The sequence below is a fragment of the Mastigoproctus giganteus genome, chromosome 14 (assembly GCF_048544385.1).
Source record: "Mastigoproctus giganteus isolate SK-2022 chromosome 14, ASM4854438v1, whole genome shotgun sequence".
Taxonomy (NCBI): Eukaryota; Metazoa; Arthropoda; class Arachnida; order Uropygi; family Thelyphonidae; genus Mastigoproctus; species Mastigoproctus giganteus.
In genome coordinates, this window is record NC_143588.1 from 40,060,300 (window position 1) to 40,083,291 (window position 22,992).

The 22,992-nt window shown below is 38.9% G+C and overlaps 1 protein-coding gene across 1 annotated transcript in view; it reads left to right on the forward strand.

The window, feature by feature from the left end:
• Window positions 1-22,992, forward strand: part of LOC150075077 (serine/threonine-protein kinase Nek8-like) — a 223,962-nt gene that overhangs the window by 13,627 nt on the left and 187,343 nt on the right. The window contains exon 4 of the mRNA XM_090389083.1: window positions 18,497-18,612. Within this exon, the coding sequence (XP_090245209.1) occupies window positions 18,497-18,612 (116 nt within the window). The remainder of the gene's footprint in view (window positions 1-18,496; window positions 18,613-22,992) is intronic.

A 22,992-nucleotide genomic window follows, 5' to 3' on the forward strand; every position in this document is an offset into this window, starting at 1 on the left:
GCCCCAAGGAACGGTCCTGGAGCAGATGCTGATTCTTCAAATGGCTCTTGAGAACATCATGAAAGATAAAAGCAGCAGTATATCCTCCGCACATAGAGCAGAGATTGTCCTCCACTGCGCCAAACTGGAGATGTTATTATTTCAAACAAATTAAGAGTACCAGAAGGCGATCGCCGTCCGGGAGGTCCTCCGTGTGGATGGTGGCAACCAAATGCCATAGCACGTCCCATCCCATGCACAGGTGCTGAGGAGCAAACAAAATGAAACAGGGAAAATAAATGACCAACCAATGCATTGAAGGAAGACTCCTGAAAACCCTAAATATCGTTATCCTCAGACCCACTGGTGAGCAGAAACACTAGGAACAAATAAAACAAAAAGTAATAGATAACCTGAAGGAAGACTGAAAATACCAGTATCAAATCCATAAGGAAAACAAGAAATTCTGGAATAGTCATTGAGACAGAAAGTAAGGAGGAAACAGAGAAAATAATAACAAACCCGAAGATAAATGCCTTGGGACTCACAGCAGAGGCCCCAAAAAAGAAAGGGCTATCAATAATTATTTTCAATGTGGATCAGGACTTGCAGCCACAGCAATTAACAGAGGAAATATATAGAAGGAACCTCCAAACTCACCTACCAGAACAAGATGGGGCAGCACTAGTGACTCCAAAATACAGGACCAAATCAAAAAGGCGCCTCCGTAGCCAGGTGGGAAGGAGCAGCAGTGCGTAGCACACGCTACTTGATTAGACCGGGGTTCGAGCCCGTCACCACCAAATACGGAGGATGCGGAAAGGTCAGGGAATGACCACCGCATATCTCGGAGCAATATGGCCTTAGTTGCTAATGCTCCTAAAAACTAAAATAACAATAACAACAACAACAAATCAAAAAACAGTGGTGGGTACAACTGGACGGTGGAGTTGACTCTGCCTGCTTGGCAAGCCTTAAAAACACAAAGCAAAATATACATTGAGTAGAGTAGTCTATGGTACAGGGAGCACGTGGCCATACCAAAGTGTTTCAGATGCTGCAAGTATGGCCACACCACTCACACCTGCGGCCAAATGGAACCAACTTGCAGCCACTGCTCGAAGAGAGGACATAACTTCAACTACTGTCCCAACAAAACCAATGAACCAGTCTGCATAAATTGCAAAATCCTTCAATTAAAACATGCAATCTATCAGGGATACAAAATGCCCCCACCTACTGGAAAATCAAGAGCACATACCAACAAAGAATCGATTATGGGGACGGACCATAAACAATATAACGGCATACTGAAAATCCACCAACTGAATGTGCAGCGGGCCCAAGTGGTGGTCGACCAAGTTCGCTTCAAAACAGATGAGGACAACGCTGATGTGATAATCATCCTCGAACCATACACCCACCAGAAGTGGGTGAGAGGCTATCCTCTCAAATACAAAATTGTACAAAGTGATGAAGACATCCCCTGGGTGGCCTTACTAATAAGGAATCCGGAAATAATGGTGACAAAAATACCGCCACTCTGCACACCCTGGGCAGCCTGTGCCCACATCATATGCTCCATAGGAAGTTTCTACATGATAGCATTATACTGCAGGCCGGGGGTAGAGATCGACTTTGCCATAGCATACCTACAAACAGTACAGATGATCCTGGCAGGACAGAAAGTCATGGTCAGAGCGAACGTGAATTGCTGTTCACCTGTCTGATATAGCTCGACACCAGACCGCCAAGGAACTGCAAACAGACAGAAGTTGGAGGACTTCCTCGCCAACTCAATCTTCACAGCGAAAAATCAACCATTTTGCCTCCCAACATTCTGCAACATGCAATGGGAAGCAACGATCGCTATAACCTTAACCTCCAGAAATATAGATACAAACATCACGCAATGCACGGTACAAAATGCATGGACTACGTCTGACTACCAAACCATTGCCTACTGCATAGAAAGGAACCAAGCTAGAACAGCTGCCGCTAAACACATGCTGAACAGATTTGAAATAGGGAAAGCAAATTGGGATGTTTATGAAGAATATCTCACTACCCAAAGGAAAAAATATATGGATGACCTGACCAGACGGGAAGGCAGCGGCGAGAGAGGAGACCCCAATCAGTTACAGCCGGATATAACCTGTATTATCACTTACATTTGCCTTAGAAGGTTATTGCTTTCCCGAGTTGCCCCATACTTTTTCCCACTACTGTACTATATGTAGTACGAAACTCAACACCGTGCCTAATGACATTCTTCTTCTTCCCTCCCACTCGAGCGCACGTCCCTTATGCAGTCCTATCCCATCTTTGTTAAGTGGATCACGGCACAATGAGATAGCATTACTTGATCAGCTGTTAACCAGCTTGATAGATGGAATATTCGGATAACAAAGAGAAATTAGAGTCTTCATCAGAGAAGGAGTAATGTAAATTCAAAATAGACTTCAAGGTGTAATCTGAATCTCATGGTTGCGAGTCAATTGTTGTCAGGCAGTTCCTTATGCAGGGAATCAGACTTCCGAGCCCAGTGGTTACTCGCTGGGATGTTTGGAACTTTCACCCCGTGTAGATATGAGATTAATTTTTTCATCGATGAAGTTCCTTTTGGCTGTATTTTGTCCCCAAATACCAGTCCCTGGGAATTAGTCCCCCACTAAAATGAGCGTCTTGGCCAATGGGAGCATGGTGAATGCGTAGGGAGGATGGGGGGCTATATATTCAGGTGAGAGACAAGGAACGGGGGAACCCATTTTTTCCTGACCGATTGCTGCTTCTTTGATCAACTGCTTGTTCCTTGATCGCTTTCTCGCTCTGCTTGCCTTGTTTTGAGATTTGAGAATTTGCTCCCAACAAGATTTTTCCTGCAGATTAGAGAGGTTGATTCTGCTGTTTCGCTGGCGTATCACTTACCCAAAGACTTTCTTGCTGAAGCTACCAGAAGAGTGTGGTAGGAAGAAAGAGGTGCAGACATTGAAGCAGTTACAGTTGGACCAAGGCAATGAGCTTACTGGTAAGTCCCACGTATGCTTATCCTAATTTTATAGTACAGGAGCAGAAGTATTAATGAGAATATTAGACGTCCATAACTCTCTCTTAACCTGATAAAGCCCAATAGCATTAGCATTAGTAGAGGCATTTGATGCAAGAAAGCAAGCTTATGCAGCATCAGCCAAAAAAAAAAAATAAATAAATAAAAAATAACCACTTCCACTTCACCCCTCTGTTCATTCGAAATACTTGTCCAGTTGAGCCTTAAACTTATTTAGGCTATCAACTTCCATGACAAGGGATGGAAGTCTATTCCAGCAACTAACCACCTGCTGGCTAAAGGCAAATTTCCTCATGTCTATCCTACATCTGTCTTTCCTCAATTTGAATTTATGCCCTCTCAGGTGATTATTCTGAGCAAGAGGAAGAATCCCATCAGCATTGAGCATGCTCAAACCATTCAAGGCTTTATACACCTCTATCAGATCACCTCGCCGGTGCCTAGTCACCAGACACTGTAATTTGCAAAACTTAAGCCTTTCTTCGTAAGAGCACCCCTTTGTTCTATTCACTAATCTTGTTGCCCTTCTCTGTACTCATTCCAGCATCTCTACATCCTTCTTGAAATGAGGGCTCCAGACCTGTATACAGTACTCTAGGTGTGGTCTGACCATTGCCTTATACAAGGGAATAATCACCTCCTTATCCCTGCTAAAAAAATTCCTGTATATCATCGACAATACACCATGAGCTACTCTTGCAGCCTGTCTGCACTGCTCAGAAAACCATATCTGCCTGCACAACCACCCCCAGGTCCCTTTCATTCTCTACCACTGTCAGTGTAGTGCCACAGAGTTGATACGTTGCTCTGGGGTTGCTGTTTCCCATATGTAGTACTTTACATTTGTCAATGTTAAACTTCATTTGCCACCTCTCAGCCCATCTGCTCAACCTTTCCAGATCCTGTTGCAGTAGCATAGTGTCAGTAGTGTCCTTGACAACCCTGCCAACTTTGTATCGTCTGCAAACTTGGACATTAAGCTTGATATACCATCATCAATATCATTTATAAATACAGAAAACAATAATGGACCCAATACTGAACCCTGAGGGACTCCACTAATAACATTAGTCCACGATGAGCAGTGTCCATTGATTAACACTCTCTGTTTTCTCCCCCTCAACCACCCCTTTATCCATAGCAGCAATTTGCCTCCAATGCCACCCTGCTCCAATTTGTGCAGCAGTCTTCCATGTGCAACAGTATCAAAAGCCTTTCTAAGATCCAAGTATATAATATCAAAGTTATTCCCTGCATCCAGTTCTTTTGTGACTGCATCATAGTATCCAATCAAATTGGTCAGGCAAGACTTCCCCTTAACAAAACCATGCTGTGTCTGAGCTATAACTGAAGTCTTGTCTAGATGATCCTGCAGTGCTTCTTTAACCAGTGCCTCCATTAATTTTCCGGGAACAGAAGTTAAACTAACAGGTCTATAATTACTTGCGTCGCCCTTTGATCCTCCTTTGTGAATTGAGGTAACATTTGCACATATCCAGTGCATGGGTACTTCCCCTGAGTCCAAGGAAGCTCTCATAATTATGGCTAAGGGTTTGCTTACTTCCTTTGCTGCCTCCTTTAATATAACTGTATAGATCCCATCCACCCCAGGTGCCTTTCTTGTATTATCTTCAATAATTTCTCCTCCACTTTACTCTCAGTTATTACAAGATTCTCTAGCTTACTGCCAGAGTTGAATACACCTCTGGCATTCCCCTCGCTGAATAACTCCTCATGTGTGAATGTCAATGCAAAATATTCATTCAGTTTGTTAGCTACCTGAGCAGGATCATCAACAGTTGATCCATCGATAACAAGTGGACCAATCTGATTCATCCCCTTCCTTCTAGAGTTTACATAAGTAAAGAACTCTTTGCTGTTTTTCTTTGCATCCCTTGCCAAAGATTTCTCGTAATCTGCCTTCGCCTGCCTAACCTCCTTTGTTACTTGGTTACAGATCAACTTGTATCTATCATAGGCTTCTGTGTCACGTGTTAATTTGTATGTATCCCATGCATTTTTCTTCTCTGCCATATGTCTCATTAGTTCATCTGATATCCACTTAGGCCTAAACCTTGAACAATATTTCTTAGTTGGTATGTAAAGCCTAGTAGCTTCCAAGATAAGTTCTTTGAATGCTTCCCATTTTGAATTTGCTGTTGGTAACATCATCAGTTGGTCCCACTGTATAGAATTTAAATACTGTCTCAGTCCATCGTAGTCGCCTTTACGGAAGCAATAACCCTTCCCTTTACCCCTAATGGTAGTTACCTCTTTGAGTAAATCCCACTTCAGCACACTGTGATCACTGCCACCTAGTGGTTCATTTTCCTGCAGATTCTTAATGCATGAAGAATCACTACTGATAATCAAATCAAGAGTATTACTCCCTCTAGTTGCCTCCTGAACATGCTGATGTAGAAAACAATCATCCAATAAATCCACAAAAGCCCTGCTAGTGTGTGAGTGACCAGCCCCCAAATTCCAGTCAATATCTGGGAAATTAAAATCCCCCATTATAACACTTTCTGATTTACTGGCCCACTCTATTTCCCCGTACAGTTTCTTATTATACTCATCAGAGTCATTAGGCCTATAGCACACTCCTACTCTCAATTTTGATCTCCCAATGCTTATGTCACACGAAACTGACTCGACACTGCACTGTCCAGCGATGTTGACTGGCTTCACTTTCTTGGATTTTATGTGTTTCTTAACTAATAGCATAACCCCTCCTCCCTTCCTATCCTGTCTATCCTTTCTGTAGACGTTGTACTCCCCAAATTCCAGTTCTGCATTCCTTATATCTGTGTGACACCACATCTCTGAAATCCCCACAATATCTGCCTTTGATGTTTTGAGCAATACGTCAAATTCATCAAATTTATTTACTAAACTCCTAGCATTGGTGTACACGCAAGTATACATTCATCTGTTCTTTTTCTTAGCTACCCTAACACAACCTATGTGTTTATTTGTACCCCAATGATTCCCAGCAGTCTCTGAAATATCCTACATCTTATTTTCCAGGCTGCGGCTCATTCCAATAGAAGCAGTGCAAGAATCACTTTCACCTCTGCCAGTGGCTACTGTTAATCTATTAGTCCTTGTATCCCCCCAATCCAGCAGTTTTCCGACCCACCTAACACTGCCTCGATAGCATCAGCAAACATTCTTGCACCCTTTCTATTTAAGTGTATCCCATCCCTGTAGAAGCAGTCTCTCCTGTTAACAAGTACAGACCAGGCTGAAAAAAATTCTACCCCTTGAGCCTTGCAGAATCCTTCCAGGGCCGAATTGATCGACTGGGCTCTCATTATATACTCCCTCCTATCGTGTCTGGGCAGAATTGCAGACACTTTCAAATTCAACCCTAATTCACGGCTTTTTTTCAACAGTGACCTGTACTTGTTAAGTAATTCCGCCGGTCTCCTATTCTTAATAAGAAGCATCTAAATGAGAAGAATTCTAAATAAGAAGCATCCCTCCTCATTAGGTACACTTACTGATGTAATATTACCGATACAATACCTTACTAATTTTAGAGTGTAACATAAATAGTAAATCCATTAGTGGTAATGTGATTCCTTAAACCCAGACTGTTATGCATTGATGTAGAACAGTATATATATATATATATATATATATATAAAATATTATTAGTATAAAATACAGTAAGTAGATGTTTATGCATAGAAATAAACTAATGAAAATACGGTGTACCCTGGGAGCGATATACGGTGTACCCTGGGAGCGATATACGGTGTACCCTGGGAGCGATATACATTGTGAACGAAGGGGGGAAGAAAGGAACCGAAAAAATAATAATTGTAATGATTGAAAAGTAAACCAAATGAATTTTTTGAAGAAACAACCAAGGTGGAGATAGCATTGCAGAGTCTTTCATAATTTTTGTGTCTTCATCAGAGGCCATCCACCAAAATCATGAAAAAGACAGCAATGCTCTTATTTCTGTTTCCGACATGCTCTGTATGTCAAAGTACACGTGCGAAAGTCAAGGTGGCAATATCAATTTTAAATTTTGAATAAAATTTGAATAAAATTATACCAAGTTTGCAATTACATAATGTGTTAATAAGGTATTGCACATTATGTAATTGCAAACTTGGTATAATTTTATTCAAATTTTATTCAAAATTTAAAATTGATATTACCACGTGGACTTTCACACGTGTACTTTGACATACAGAACATGTCGGAAACAGAAGTAAGAGCATTGCTGTCTTTTTCATGATTTTGGTGGATGACCTCTGATGAAGACACAAAAATTATGAAAGACTGCAATGCTATCTCCACCTTGGTCGTTTCTTCAAAAAATTCATTTGGTTTACTTTTCAATCGTTACAATTATTATTTTTTCCAGTTCCTTTCTTTCCCCCCTTCGTTCACAACGTATATCGCTCCCAGGGTACACCGTATTTTCATTAGTTTATTTCTATGCATAAACATCTACTTACTGTATTTTATACTAATAATATTTTATATATATACATTATGGCTGTAGGGTACTTTTGCGATAGCAATGACCCTGATCCATAATTCATGTTATTGTAATTCAGTCTTATCTAATATTATCTAATCTAATTCTTAATTTTCTTCCCCCTATAGCATATAACTTCTCTATTGCATTATTCTTGATGATTATATATATATATATATATATTTATGCACCTATACTCTGGTAAGATGAGAATTGGATTCTAGAGTACAAGCAGTTCCAACTGAGGACTACACGAAGAACGTTAACATATTTGCATACATGCGAATATGTTAACTACAAAAATGCTTATTGTAGTATTTTTTCTCTATTTTAGTATGAGAAAGAAGACATTGTGTATTCTGTATCTATTATATATCTTTGTGAAATTAAAAGTGAATAAATTATGTTTTGTTTAAGTATTTTTGCCTCTGGCCCATTCTCTTGCTACATGTTATCCTTAGTAGAGTTCTATAGTAAAGGGAGCATAATAAGTCTATTTATTAGCAGCAGTCCGGGATCTGACTATAATATATGCATGCTTATAAGGGGATTTTGGAGTGAGTTAGTCACAATGCAAGACCCAAGTCGCAAGTCCTCCTTATCATGACGATCAGAAGAATTTTAGGACATGCAAGGTGAAATGTCCAATCATATGCCCCTAGACAGTCACCTAGGTATGCAGGCTTTTTTTGGAACATCATTTATTAAAATGTATTAATAACCAAACCTGCCTGGGATCCTAGGCAATGCACAAAGCATCTTAGGTAACACTGATAGTTAAAAGGATTACCCTTGCATAACACTGATGGCCAGATTACAGCCTAGCATTACAATATAGACAAACCAGAAACCTGTATACAAAATGATAAAGAAGTACAAGAGACTGTCTTGGGAGCGACTCGTACAAGTAACGGAAACTCAAATCCCTGGAGAGTGGTGTATAAAATCACCACCAATAAACTCCCCAGAGGTGAAGTGATGTATGTATTGTATGTATTTATTTGTCTTGGGCGGCACCTGGAACGTTAGTTCATCTCCGCCTCGTTAACTTATACAACTATACAAAGATTAAATACTGTACAAAAGAAAACCTCAACAGATTGAGGTACACACAGATAATTTCAAAGTAAATAATGAAAGTAATCTTATGCATATTAACATAAAAAAAAAAGAAAAAAAAAACAAGCTCAAAGAAAATAATTAAGGATAACAGTACCATTCAACTGACAAAACTTAGCACAAGCCCAGAAGCAGGCACAAACCTTAAAAACAGTTGAGGTTAAATCCAGTAAGTCCTGCAGTCATTAGTAGCAAAGTCACAGTCAATCACCAATAACAAAGTCACAGTCAGTTAACAGCCATCCGAGCAAAGGAGCACAGGAATTTTCATCGCCAAATTGAGTTGCAGTTGTAGGACACTAGTAGAGTTTCAAAAAAAAAAAAAAAACACAACACACACACAGAGCACAAGTCCAGAGTTGTAGATCTTGTTGAGAAAATGGGCGTCATTGCAGTGAAGGTGAAGCGTCTTGAGCTGAATTTGAAACATTCGCATGTGTAGTCATTGCAGAAAGGATTGCGAGCCTTTTATTGAAGGTTGCCTTAGCAAAATCCTGAAAAGCGCAGTAACTCGTGGCATTTGATACAAAATTAGGTTCCATTCCTGATGAAAAGTTGGGAATTGCATTCTGCAGAATTACTCGAAATTCATTGTATGAGGGACAAGAGTACAACACTTGCTGCCAATCTTCCACACCGCCAAAATGGCAGAGTTCCGTAGGAGACAAGCGAAATTTAAACAATTTCTTAATTAATGATCCGTGTCCTGATATCAAATAGGAGGTAAACAAGGCAAGGCTAAACCAGACTGTAGATTTTTTATCCGTAAGAGAGTCAACTTCAGGAAAAAACTTACGCGTTACACTGCCCAGTGTTGTGTCATCCCACCTACCCTGCCATAAGTTGATCAACTCTTGCCAAATTCTTTGTCATTCGGCTTTAACATCGACTTGAGTGTTAATAGAAATACCAAGGATCTGAGTGGGAATCTGACGTTTCAGGCGATAACATAAGCCTCTGAAAATTACGTAGAGATCGAGTGGTAACGTCCCGGCTAAAACCTGTAAAGCAGGTGTTGAAACTGTTCGACAAATCTTCAAAATACAAAGTAACATTGTACACTGGATTGACATCAATTTTGATTGAAATTGTACAGTCTGCACCCTATGGAACCAAACGCCAGCAGCATAGGTAACCATAGGGAGAAACACGGAGTTATAGTAGATTCTTAAACATCTTCTAGAAAGACCCCACTCGGTTCTAGAAACTCTGACAAGAGCGCCGGTGAAATTTCTGATCTTAATTCGCAGATTGGATAAATGAGGGAGAAAGTTTAACTTGCTGTCAATAGTTATTCCCAAAAGTTTAATTTCCGTTATTAGAGGTATTTGTCTGTTGTTTATTTTAACTCTTGGTGGTCGACGAACATCCAATTTAGAGCCAAGGATCATAATTTTTGTCTTGGTAGAACTAATTTTTAACTTATTTTCAACTGTCCATTGTTGAAGATCAGATAGAACTTTCTCAGCGGATATTTCAATAGAAGACCTTGAATTTCCACCAACAAGGACTGTCAAATCATCCGCATATGCCATGATCTTCACGTTGTCAAAAGTTCAGGTAATCCAACCTTGCAGGACAAAGTTCCAGAAAAGTGGTCCCAAAATGGAGCCTTGAGGACACCCTCGAAAGATCTGACGCAAAATTTGTCTGTACTTAGATCTGGCGGTGATAAATCTGTTAGAGAAATAGCTCTTAATTAGAAGATAAAGTTGCTGGGAACATTCGGCATGACGTAAACGTTTGAGGGCACTTTCCCACCAAAGAGAATCAAAAGCACCCTCGAAGTCAATAAAGATAGCAAGAGTATACTTGAAACTGGAGTGTTCAACAGAAGAAATGAAGTCTACAAGGGCGTCCTCGCAGGACCTTCCAGGAGTGAATCCATATTGATTAGGCTCAATTAATCCCTGTTCCAATATTAAGTTGTTTAATCGCAGGGCAATTAAACGTTCTAATAGCTTACCAAGGTTGGCCAATAACGCTATAGGCCGATAAGACCTCGGTTCCTGGGGGGGCTTGTCAGGTTTCCTAATCAGCTTGATAAGGGCTGTCTTCCACAGATCTGGGAAAGTCCCAGCATTTAAACATTTATTGAAAAGTTGTAGAAGTATACTGGGCTTAATCTTGGCGAGCCGTACTATAAAGGTACTCTCCAGCATGTCCATCCCTGGGCATTTCTTAACTTTCACTTGTTTGACTACTGTGTCCAACTCGATAGCACTAAAAGGCTCAGTCTTAATTGAAGAATCGTACAGAGAATTGGCAGAGGTGAAGTGATGACCACAACAAAGATGATGCAGGGAGTCCTCAATAACTTGGGAGGACTCAATAAAAAACATCCTTACCATCATTATCCAAGACCCGCTGGACATATTAACCGAAGGCCAGTGTGCTATCTGCCAAGCAAACAACGACTATGAGACTCAACATCAGGAGTCTCCATTCACCACTGATGAACTCCATGAGGCGGCACAGCAAACCAGAAACAAGTGTCCTCGTCTTGACCTCATTGAGCCAGAAATGGCTAAGAAAGTTGCGGAGGTTATTATTATTATTATTATTATTAGCCATATGGTGCAAGGAAGCCTGAGGCTTATGCTGCACCATATGGTGTGAGAGAGAGAGAGAGAGAGAGAAAATAAGTAGAAAGGAATCACCAAGATAGAGAAGAATGATGATATGCAGCTCAGAACCCTGGGGGGGGGGGGTGCCAAGCCCATATCATCAGATGTGAGCCCCTGGGGTGAATATGCCAGAACTCTTGCTTCAGCTGTTCAATACCTGTCTTAGAGAAGGCCAGTTCCCCTCTTGCTGGAGGACGGCCAACTTAAAATTGATCCCCAAGAATCCAAATAAACCCAGGACAAACAACGCATACAGATCCATAGCCCTGCTATCAACACTTAGCAAACTCTATGAAAGATTATTGCATAAAAAGATCAACAACCACTATAACGAAGCAAATCTAAACTCACCCAAGCAGTCAGGATTGTCAACTATCAATGCTATTCAGAGCCTCCTCATTAAAGCTATACTAAGAAATACTTCCTGGCCATCTCTGTGGATTTTGCCGGGACGTTCGACACTCTCTGGTGGCCAAGCACCCTGGCCAGGCTCAGGGCAGATGGAATGCCAACAAACCTCTACAATAGGGTCAGAACCTACCTCACAGATAGGAGTAACAATGCCCTACAAGAAACTGACCTGGCCGATCTGCAGGGGCTGCCCCCAGGGATCTGTCCTGGGGCCGCTCCTGTGGAATATGGTATTTGAAGAGTTCCTCACCATGGACCTGGGCGAGGTGGAGGCCCAGGCCTTTGCAGACAGCCCTGTGCTGATGATCGCAGCAGACTCGAGATTGGGCCTTGAAACATTGGGAAAACAAGAAGTCCTTGAAACTCTACAAGATTGGGCAAAATTCCATACTCTAAAGATCTCACCTGAAAAAAACGGACTCAGTGCCACTTAAAGGGATGTTAAACCTCAGAAAACCACTGCAAAACAAACTAGCAGGACAACCAATCAGGCTGTCAAATCACATCAAATACCTGGGCACAATCATTGACCGCAACCTATTCTTCAAACCACATCTAACCTACGTGAAAGAGAAACTGCGGAGATATGCAGCATGTTGCCAGAGTTACATGCAGGGATTGGGGGCTAAATAGGAGAACTCTGTCCTTGTACTATAAAGCTATTTTCATCCCGACTATAACATACTGCTTTCCCATATTGTATATGAAAGCAGGAACAACAGTGAACAGAAGAATCCTGGAAATGATCCAATGCAATATACTGCTGGCAATAACAAGAGCGTGCAATATGGTAAACACAAGTGCCCCTCAGGTCCTGGCAGGGGTCCTACCAGTAGATCTAGAGGTGACCCGTTGCAGACTTATGTACCTGCTAGCTAAAGGAATCTCAACTACCTTCAACGGCCTCACCATCGATTCCACTAATAACCGAAGAAACGAGAAACAAAGAATAGTGGACCACCTAGTACAAATTTGGCAGAGGAGATGGATGGAAACAGATAAAGGAGCAGTAACAAAAAAATTCATTCCACCAGTCACCAAACAATAACCTAAGCCCCCACATGGCTCTACCCGGGCCTAAATACCACCTTCCTCCTCACTGGCCACAGGCCCTTCAGGGCGAAACTTAACACCCTTGGCATCATTGGAGAAGTATACTGCCTCTGTGGAGAACCAGAAACATGGCACCATGTCATGCATGAGTGCAAAATATATGAAGACCTTAGATGCCAACTGATCACAAAAATCAGATACCTACCCAATAATCAGGAAAACCACCTCCTCAACTCACCAGAGGAATTTGCGGCCTTTAGTCGCTATGCGCGGGATTTTTTCTCCAGGAGGAAGATGCAAATGGCCATAAACCGGGGTGGGCCAAACTGAGAAATCGAAGGTAGACACCAAACTGACAGGACTCAGAAACCATGGATGGGATTCTATCTCATGAAAGACAACCACTCAAACAGGACATCTAATAACCAAGGACAGGACGCTGTCCCAGGAAAGACCGCAAACCTATCGGACAAAACAGCAGCTAAACTGCACAAACACCTTGTTGGTGTGAGTGACCCACCTTTTACTCCTACTCCCCTGGTGTGTGGGGTACCTGTCTCCTTTCTTCCCTGCCGTCTCTCTCTTCCCTCTAGTGTTGCATGGGTATGTCCCACTGATAAAACTGGGGCCATCTTTCATATTGGCCTCATATTTCTGTCTTTTCCCCAGCCTTCAATCTCTCCCCACTCACTCTTACCATACATCACAGCGTATGCCCCACACACAATCAAAATTTAAATTCCAAATTCAAACGCATAAATCAGGTACTTCTGATCTGTAAACCTTTTTAGCACCTCACCCCTAAAAAAGCTGCTTTTTTTTTCTTAACTAGATGGCAGAACCTGCCAGAGTAATTATCCTAAACTCTAAACTACTAGTGTACCTAGTCTGCCTCCATGGGGCTAAGTGAGGGCAACGTTGGGCCTCTTCAGGGGTCCAGTGGCCAAATGGCCAGAAGAGCAGCAATATACAACATTACACATATACAAAATTCATACACTTTTAAATCTCTGGCCTTTTACAGTGAACTGTTACACTCACAATGAAAACTACGTGGAGATGGGGGGAACTCCTGGTGTCGCTTGACACGAATACACTTTACACTTACACCTACTAAGAAATACTGTTCAAGGTTTAAGCCTAAATGGATGTCAGATGAACTAATGAGACTCTTGGCAGAGAAGAAAAATGCACGAGATGCATATAAATTATCAGGCAACACCAAAACCTATGGTAGATATAAGCTAGCCCGTAATCAAGCCACAAAGGAGGTTAGGCAAGTGAAGGCAGATTATGAGAAATCTTTGGTAAAGGATGCAAAGAAAAACAGCAAAGACTTCTTTACTTATATAAACTTAGAGGGAAGGGGATGAATCAGATTGGTCTGCTTGATGTCGATGGTTCGATCATTGATGATCCTGCTGAGGTAGCTGACAAACTGAATGAATATTTTGCATCCTCATTCATGCATGAGGAAGTCTGTAGGGAAGCGGAGGCCAGATGCTTATCAAACCCTAGCAGGGAGCTAAATGATTTTGTAATAACTGAGAGCAAAGTGGAGAAGAAATTGTTGAAATTGGACATAAAAAAGGCACCTGGGGTGGTAGATAGCCGGAACAAACTTCCAGCTGTCATAGTGGAGTTGACAACTTAAATATGTTCAAGTCAGAACTAGACAAACATTTGGAGTGAATGGATGGGTGTAACGGGAATATATTTTTTTAAAATTTGTATGATGCTATATAAGCTTGCTTTCTTGCATCATATGCCTCTGCTAATTCTAATAATGAAATTTAAAAGTCATTCCAAATTTGATTAAAATCAGCCAAATAGAAATCTCACAATTAGACAGTTTCTTAGAAATGAATATTTCAAGTTATTAGTGCTTTAATTAGTGCTGGAAATTCTCTGTGTATCAGTGCACTGATTTGAGGAATGGGTGGGCAGTATGCATGATGCATAGAAAAGAATTCTCAGTTCAACCACGTATTTTGTGCTAAGAATTTCTTGATTGTCCTTCCTACAGTTATAATATCACTCCAAGTAATTTCCGTTTGTTTGATTCACTTAAACAACAGCATGGTGGGAAATGCTTCTCTGATTATGTGGAGATTGAAAGTGATGTACATGAATGATTATGGCTGCATCCAATGTCTTTTTACTCAGTGGGTGTCCAGAATTGATAAATTGATGGGACAAGGTTATAAATGTTTTTGGTTTTTATGCTGAAAAATAAACTGTTCAGGTCAGTTTCCTGCTTGGTTTTTTTGATGATGTGCTGATACCCCCCCCTCCCCTGATTGAAAGTATAAGGGGAAGCTTATTTTAAAAATTTATGCCTTATCATATCTTTCACTAACTAAAAATAAAATAAATATGATAATATTAAATTGCAAATATTTATATTCACATAACCCAATTCCAACTTAGGTTCCACCTCTGCTGAAGTGATAACTAATTCAGGTTGATACTGTGAGTTGCTGATAAGTAATCACAGTAGTAATCACTATTTTCTTTTTTTTTAGTATTCAATGAAAGTTCTATTTATTGATATATATAAATTGCCATTAAGAACTTATATCAGAACTTTCCGTGATATCTATTCAAATAAGGTCAAAACAATTTTGACCTTCCTTGAATTATTAGCCAGAGAGGACAGAAAAGCAAGGTGTTTTTGGTGTACTGAAGTTTTTACATGTAAAAATGTATTTTATGGCCATTTGGTATTCTGAATTATATGAATAAACAGGAAGTTCCAAAAAAAAAGAGTTTGCATTTTATGGAATGACCAACTTTCTGATTTACCATTAGAGAAAGTAAAGCAAATTTAATGCTGTTGTTATGTTTGTTATTTGGTTTTTAGGGGCATTAGCAACTAAGGCCATATTGTTCTGGGGATATGTGGTGGTCATTCCCTGACCTTTCTGCATCCTCCGTATTTGGTGGGCACGGGCTCGAACCCCGGTCTAATCAAGAAGCGTGTGCTACGCACTGCAGCTCCTGCCCACCTGGCTACAGAGGCGCCTGAATTTAATGCAAAATCTTTTAAATTCAATGGTGTGAGTGAGTCAGTGAGAGAAAAAGCTGCTAAGGTTCACAGTGAGTCAGTGAGAGAAAAAGCTGCTAAGGTTCACAATGAGTCAGTGAGAGAAAAAGCTGCTAAGGTTCACAATGTGCAAGTAACATTAAGTTGTCAATGTATGTTTTCTCATGGTTTATAAATATCTTTAAAATTTTAATTAACATGCTTATGAGATGTACAGGGTAAAACTGCCTAGTTTGTTTGCCCCTCTGTTCTTCAAAAGAGAAACAAATAAAAAATATAGTTTTTTTTCCAGCTAAATAGGGATAAAAGACTATAAGAAAATTGCTACTTCACTGAATTGTATTGCATCATTTGAATTATGTCAAATGTCAGTGAACTAGTAACAAGTGGCAACTGCAAATAGCTTGGTAAAAAAGTATGTGATATACCAGTTTTATTAATAAGCCCGTTCTTTCTTTTCATAGTAGACTGAATCTGCATTCATATGTATTTTATCATTTTTGAGATAATAAAGGTGGACAGCCTTGGCTGTTCTACTCATTATAACACTTCTGAGATTTTAATTGGATATAGAAAATTAATAACTACCTAGTAAGCATGCTGATTAGAAACTAACTGGAGGGAAAGGGATGCTGTACAGAATATTTTTAGTGAACTTGAGGAATAATAAGTAATTTTTAAAAAAAAATCCATAGAGGTAAAATATTCATAAAATTTTTTTTATAAAATGTTTATATTTATATGTTATATTATATGATGGGAAAAATTGTTTTTCTTTCATCTTTATATAAGTTTTTTAAATATTTTGAACTTGCTGTTTAAAACTTCTGTTCAGAGAAAATAGTTGAACCTGAAGACATTTGATTCAAATTTAATTATATCTGTTAATTCATAATAATATTGATTCAACAAAACAAATGAAATACAGCAGGCCCCAGTTATAATGCAGTTCACTTTACGCTGATTCGCTATAACGCTGTTCTTATATTATAACCCATATCTGACTATAACGCTGTCATAGATCACTATAACGCTCTTTTACGATTGCACTTGTGGCATATTTAACGAAATCGTTTCATTTGATGGAGTCGATAGCTTGAAAATGAATTACAAAACAACATTAAAACGTTTCCCAGGCCAACTTGAGAAATTTTCCCACGCTCAGTGAAATTTTCTCGCACGCTAATTTAATTGCATTACAGTGACTTTTTACATAGTTCCGAGATCAACATTTTAATAAATTATCAAGTATATTGCTTGTAATATTTGCGTTATATGCATTTATCCAAAGACTAATTATCACTCAGTACAGTATTAGACACTGTGTGTAACGGACAGTTTACTTGAGCATTGTATCATAATTAATGCAACCAATGCAATTACATTTTCGAAGAGTTAATAGTGGCCGATAACAATGAAAAAGCAACATCTGGGTGCAGTACGAAGACATAAATGTAAGAAAAATACTGAATTTGAAAATTAAATTAGATGTTTTGAAGCGAATCAATTCCGGTCAACAACAAGCAGATGTGTGCCATAATTTAGGACTTGCAAGTTTAACTGTAAGAACAATTATAAAAAAATAAAGAATTAATTTTAGCAGCGGGAAAGATAGCTGTTCCACTGCAAGCAACTAGGGCTAGCCGACTATTAGGATTGAAATGGAAAGACTTTAACTAATTTTATTGAAGATAATATCCAATGCAGAATTCAGTTAAGTTAAATATTATAAAAGAGAGAGAGAGATATTAGCCAGTATGATGATCTGAAGAAAACTCACCTAAAAAAAAAGTGGATCCATTTAAAACTGGTAAGGGCTGGTTGAACAGATTTAAAATCCAGGGAGAAGCTGCAAGTGCAGATGAATGAGCCGAAACTTTCAAAAAAACTTGTTAAAATTATTGAAGAGGGGTATTATGTGTTATACTTCTCAACAAGTTTTTAATATAGATGAAGCAGGACTTTTGTGGAAACGAATGCCTAAAAGAAGTTTCATATTGAAAGAAGAAAAAAACATGCCAGGTTTCAAAGTGGCGAAGGATCAGTTGACTTTATTGTTGGGTGGTAACGCTGCGGGGGATTTAAAATTAATACCCCTTTTAGTTTATTTGGAAAAGGGCCAAAGTGCAACCCAAAATCGACACATTTTTAATGATTAAATTCATCAGTTAAATTAAATCAATTTAGATCAATTAAATTAAATCAATTTAATTGGAACATTTTTAATGATTAAATTCATCAGTTAAATTAAATCAATTTAGATCAATTAAATTAAATCAATTTAATTGGAATTTTAAGTTTAATTTTGATACGTAAGTAGTTACCACATAATTATTTACATATGTAATGCAGAATATTTTATATGTTCAAATATTTGATTATTAAATATTTTGACCGACATTTGTGCATCTTTTCACTACTGTTTATTATTGATTAGGAAATATCCTATGGCACCGACCGCAACTCACAAATACATATGTTACCTTATGGGAATGTGGCACTCGCTTAGCGCGGATTCACTTAGCGCTCTGTTTTTCCAGAACGAATTATCAGCGTTAAGTGGGGGTCACCTGTACTGTACAGAGAATTGAAACTTATTCATTATACCCATAAATTTGCTATAAATGACTGTTATAAACAGGCTTGATGTATTTATTTTTGTTAATTTACTTATTTCTTTTAATTTTTATCAGGTGCTTTTGGCACTGCTGTGCTCTATCAAAAAAAAGATGATGATTCACTTGTAATATTAAAGGAAATCAACATGCATGACCTTACAGCAGCAGAAAGAAATCTGCAAATGAATGAGGTATGAAAACATGCTTAAAAAATTTAATGAGTGTTATATTGCTGATTTGTATTTTCCTCTAGCACATGCACATTTCTCTCTAGAACAGGTCTCCAGAGCAAAGCAATGTCAGCCCCATCTCTTCCATCAGGAGGTGTAAGTGATTGCATTTTAAGGTAATGGTGGGAGTGTCACGACAAGATCCAGTCTTTCTTACATTTCGAGGGTACAGTTCTAAAACTGTTTTTGCAGACTGGCCGTTATATAGTTCACCTTGATCTTTTTCTCATGAAAACTCTTAAAAGTACATAGTTGAGGTGAGTGGTCCTCTGGACACTTCAGATCACAACTTGGTGATGCTCTCTTCTTCCTCCTTTAACCTTTCTCTTATGACCATTCTCAGCCTTGTATTGTTTGGCATTACAATAATGTTAAATGGAAGAACCTGTGAGTTTTATTCTTTTTTTTCCTTCAGTTGGATTACCGTTTTAAATGTTCTGATGTCAGTATATGCTCAGATTGTGTCAGTGAAATTATTCTTGGAGGGTTGAAATCCTTTATTCCGCACTCCACCTTAAAATCCTGTTCTGCAGATAAAATAACCACTAGGTGGCAGTGATCATAGTGTATTGCTGTGGGATTTACTTAAAGATGTAACTGCTGTCAAATGCATGGGAAAAGGTTTTGCTTTCATAAAGGTGACTCTATGGTCTCAGTTTTTAAATGCTATACACTGGAACCAACTGATAATGTTACCAGCAGCAAATTTTAAATGGGAAGTATTCAGGGAAATAATTGTATAATTAGTCTTATCATGCCAGTTAAGAATACCGTTCAAGGTCTAGACCTAAATGAATGTCAGATGAAATTATGAGGATTGTGGCAGAGAAAAAAAATGCATAGGATACATATAAAAATTGTATCCAATACAATACAGTATGCAAAGGATGCACGTAAAAATTGTATCCAATACAATACAATGTACATAGGATACATATTGTATCGTATCCACTTAACAATTTATGAAAAATATAAATTGTGTGATACAGAAGCCTACAGTAGATATAAACTAGTCTGCAATCCTGTTACATATGGGTTAGGCAAGCTCAGATAAATTACGAGAAGTCTTTGGAAAAGAATGCATAGAAAAACCAAAGACTTGTGTAAACACTAGAAGGAGGGGGATGAATATCGGCCCACTTGATAACAATGGTTTAACTGTGATGATCTTGCTCAGGTTACTAACAAACTAAATATATATTTTGCGTCTATATTCACACTAAAGGAATTCTTTAGGAAAGGGAATGCCAGAGGTCTATCAGATTCTAAAAGGGAGCCAAATTATTTTGTAATAATTGAGCGGAAGATGGAAGAGAAATTGTTGAAGCTGAACATAGTTTTGATGGATCTATCTGATTAGGTAAAGGGAGGCAGTAAAGGAAGTAAGAAAACCTTTAGTTATAATTATGAGAATTTCGTTGGATTCAGGGGATGTTCCTGTGGACTGGAGATGTGCTAATGTATCAGCAATTCATAAAGGGTGGCCCTAGTAATAACAGACTCGTTAGCTTAACTTCTGTTCTATGGAAAATAATGGAATCACTGGTTAAAGAATTAATGTAGGAATATCTAGAAAGTAGTGCAATCATACTGTAGTCACAGCATGGATTTGTTAATGGGTTGGTCTTGTCTGACCAGTTTGACTGGTTACTATGATGTAGTAACAAAGGAACTGAATGCAAAAAATAATTTTGATATCATGTAATTAGATTTCAGAAGAGCTTTTGATATGTTGCACATAAAACACTTCTGTACGAAATGGAGCAGTGTGGCATTAAGGACAATTTACTGCTTTGGATAAAGAAATGGTTAAGTGGGAGAAGACAGAATGATTATGAATAGATACTGCTCTTAGTGTACTCTACTAATGTTAATTAGTGGAATCGCCCAGGGTTCATTGTTGGGCTCACTGTTCTTTTCTGTATTTATTAAAAATATTAATGAAGGCATGTCAGGCTTAATTGTAAAAGTTTGCAGTTGACATGAAGGCTGACAGGGTGGTTAATGACAGTAATTAAGGTATGCTACCGCAAGAAGATTAGAAAAATTAGGCAGATGGGTTGAAAAATAACGTACGCAAGAATAAGGAGGTGATTATCCTTTTGTATTAGGCAAAGGTTAGACTACATCTTGAGTACTGTATACAGGTTTCAAGAGATCTCATTTTAAAAGGGGCTGTGGAAAGGGTGCAGAGAAGGGCAAGGTGAGGGGGAGAAAAGAGTGCTTGTTACAAGGAAGCTTCAGTTCTATAGATTGCAGTGACTGCAGACTAGACACCTGCTTGTAAATCTGATTTAGGTGCTAAGGCTTTGAATGGATTGAGTAAGCTCAGTGCTGAACCCATTCTTCCTCTTGCTCAGAGGTCACACATATGAAGCCATAAATTCAAATTGAGGATGGATGGGTGCAGAATGAATATAAGGAAATTTGTCTTCAGCTGGTAGTAGTTGATTGATGGAATAAATCTGTTGTTCTGGAAGTGGGTAGTTTGAGGACGAACAAACTATTGGAGGGGATGAACACATGATGTGGAAAGGTTTTTTTTTTTTTTTTTGCTTTCACTGAGTAGCTTGCTTGGTTAGGAACCAATTTTGTACACTTAGCCTTTAGCCTGCAGGCTGAGTGAAGAAAACTTGGTTTTTGCCCAAATGGTAACCAAGCATACATTCACTTGCCAAAGCAGTTGGCTGTGACGTTTGCCTATCTATACTTCTCCACTGCTGTTAAAACTTGATGGTGCAACTGCCTCCTCAGTTAAAGACAAAGTGACCTACTAGCATTCTAGTTTGTTCAACTCTTTTATTCACAATCTTGGTGAACTACCTCCTACCATTATCAATACATCCACTGAATACCTCCTGAGGTCTCCTATCAAAAGGATGTCAGCAGAAATTTCAAACAGTTTTGATGTCAAAAAGCTCCAGGTCCTGATGGCATTTCTCCTTGTTCTCAAATCTTGTTCTTCTGAGTGTTTGCTCCTGTTTTATGTTACCTTTTTGTATTTATTTCACTGTTTGGAAATTTCCTTATATACTGTCAGTTTCTAAAAATGTGAGAAATCTCTCCTATCCAGTTATCATCCAATTGCACCTTACTTCTCTTTTCAAAATAATGGAGAAATCCATTAATTACAAACTCCTAAAGTATCTTGGACCTTTCCATCCTGTCATTGATTGCCAGTATGGATTTCGTCAGTGTCAATCCACCGGTGATATGCTAGCCATCTATGGAAAAGTTTGGTGGGATTAATCAGTTACTCTCAACGTTCCTAAGACATTTTTATAGTGTTTGGTATTAAGGTCTTCTTAACAAGCTTCCATATAATGCCATCTTTTTTTTTTTTTTTTTTTTGCAATTGGATATCCAGTTTTTTTCTCTGACTGCTGTCTGTAGGTACATGACTGTCTTTCTTCTATCTTCTCAATTAATGCTCGTGATCCTGATCTGTGTCGCTTTTTACAATTCTTTCTTCCTCTCTTTTCGTCTTGTATATTAATGACCTTCCACTGACTGGTAATCCTCTGTATTATTTTGATGATGATCACTTTGCATTTCACCTTCCAATTTGAGAAACCTTACCCTGCACAAACTGCTTCTACTTCTCGAATATCCACAACCAATTCCAGTGCTGATCTTCAGGTAATTCTCTAGTGGGACAAAGATAACTTAGTTCATTTCAATCCTCTCAAAAAAGAGTCTACTGCTGCTATGCTTATCTTTCATGATACTCAGATTTCTAGACAAGTTCACATCTCTGTTGGGGATTACCCTGACTACCAACTCTTTTGTCTTAATCACATCACAAAATATTGCTTCCTCTGCAGCTGAAAAATGGGTATTCTTTTTTCGCTCTTGACATTACTTTTTTTTTCTAAACACCTGTTGGCTCTGTACAAATCCGAAACCTGCCCTACCACGAAATATTATTCCCACATGGGTGTGGTGCTCCCATCTGTCTGAAGTTTTTAGACTCTATTCGAGAGTGGGCACTCAGGTTAATTACTGACCCATCTCTTACAAAGTCTTTTTGCTCTGTCTCACGGATGCTCTGTTTCTGTTGCATGCCTTTTCAGTAGACATTTCATGGACACTGTCGTCTGAATTGGCATCTATAATTTTCCTCCCTCTCTCTTCCAAACAAATCAAACACATGCTGCAACCAGTTAGCATTCCTTTATTGTTCAATTTCAAATTCAGAACAAACTTTTCTTCCTCATTTATCCTTTCATCTCTCTGTTTTCTGGAACAACCTTCCTTCACATATATTTCCTGAAAATTGCATTATGTGAATAAGGTAATTTCAAGTCTAATCCAAAAGTTCAAGTTTAATGTCAGCAAGTA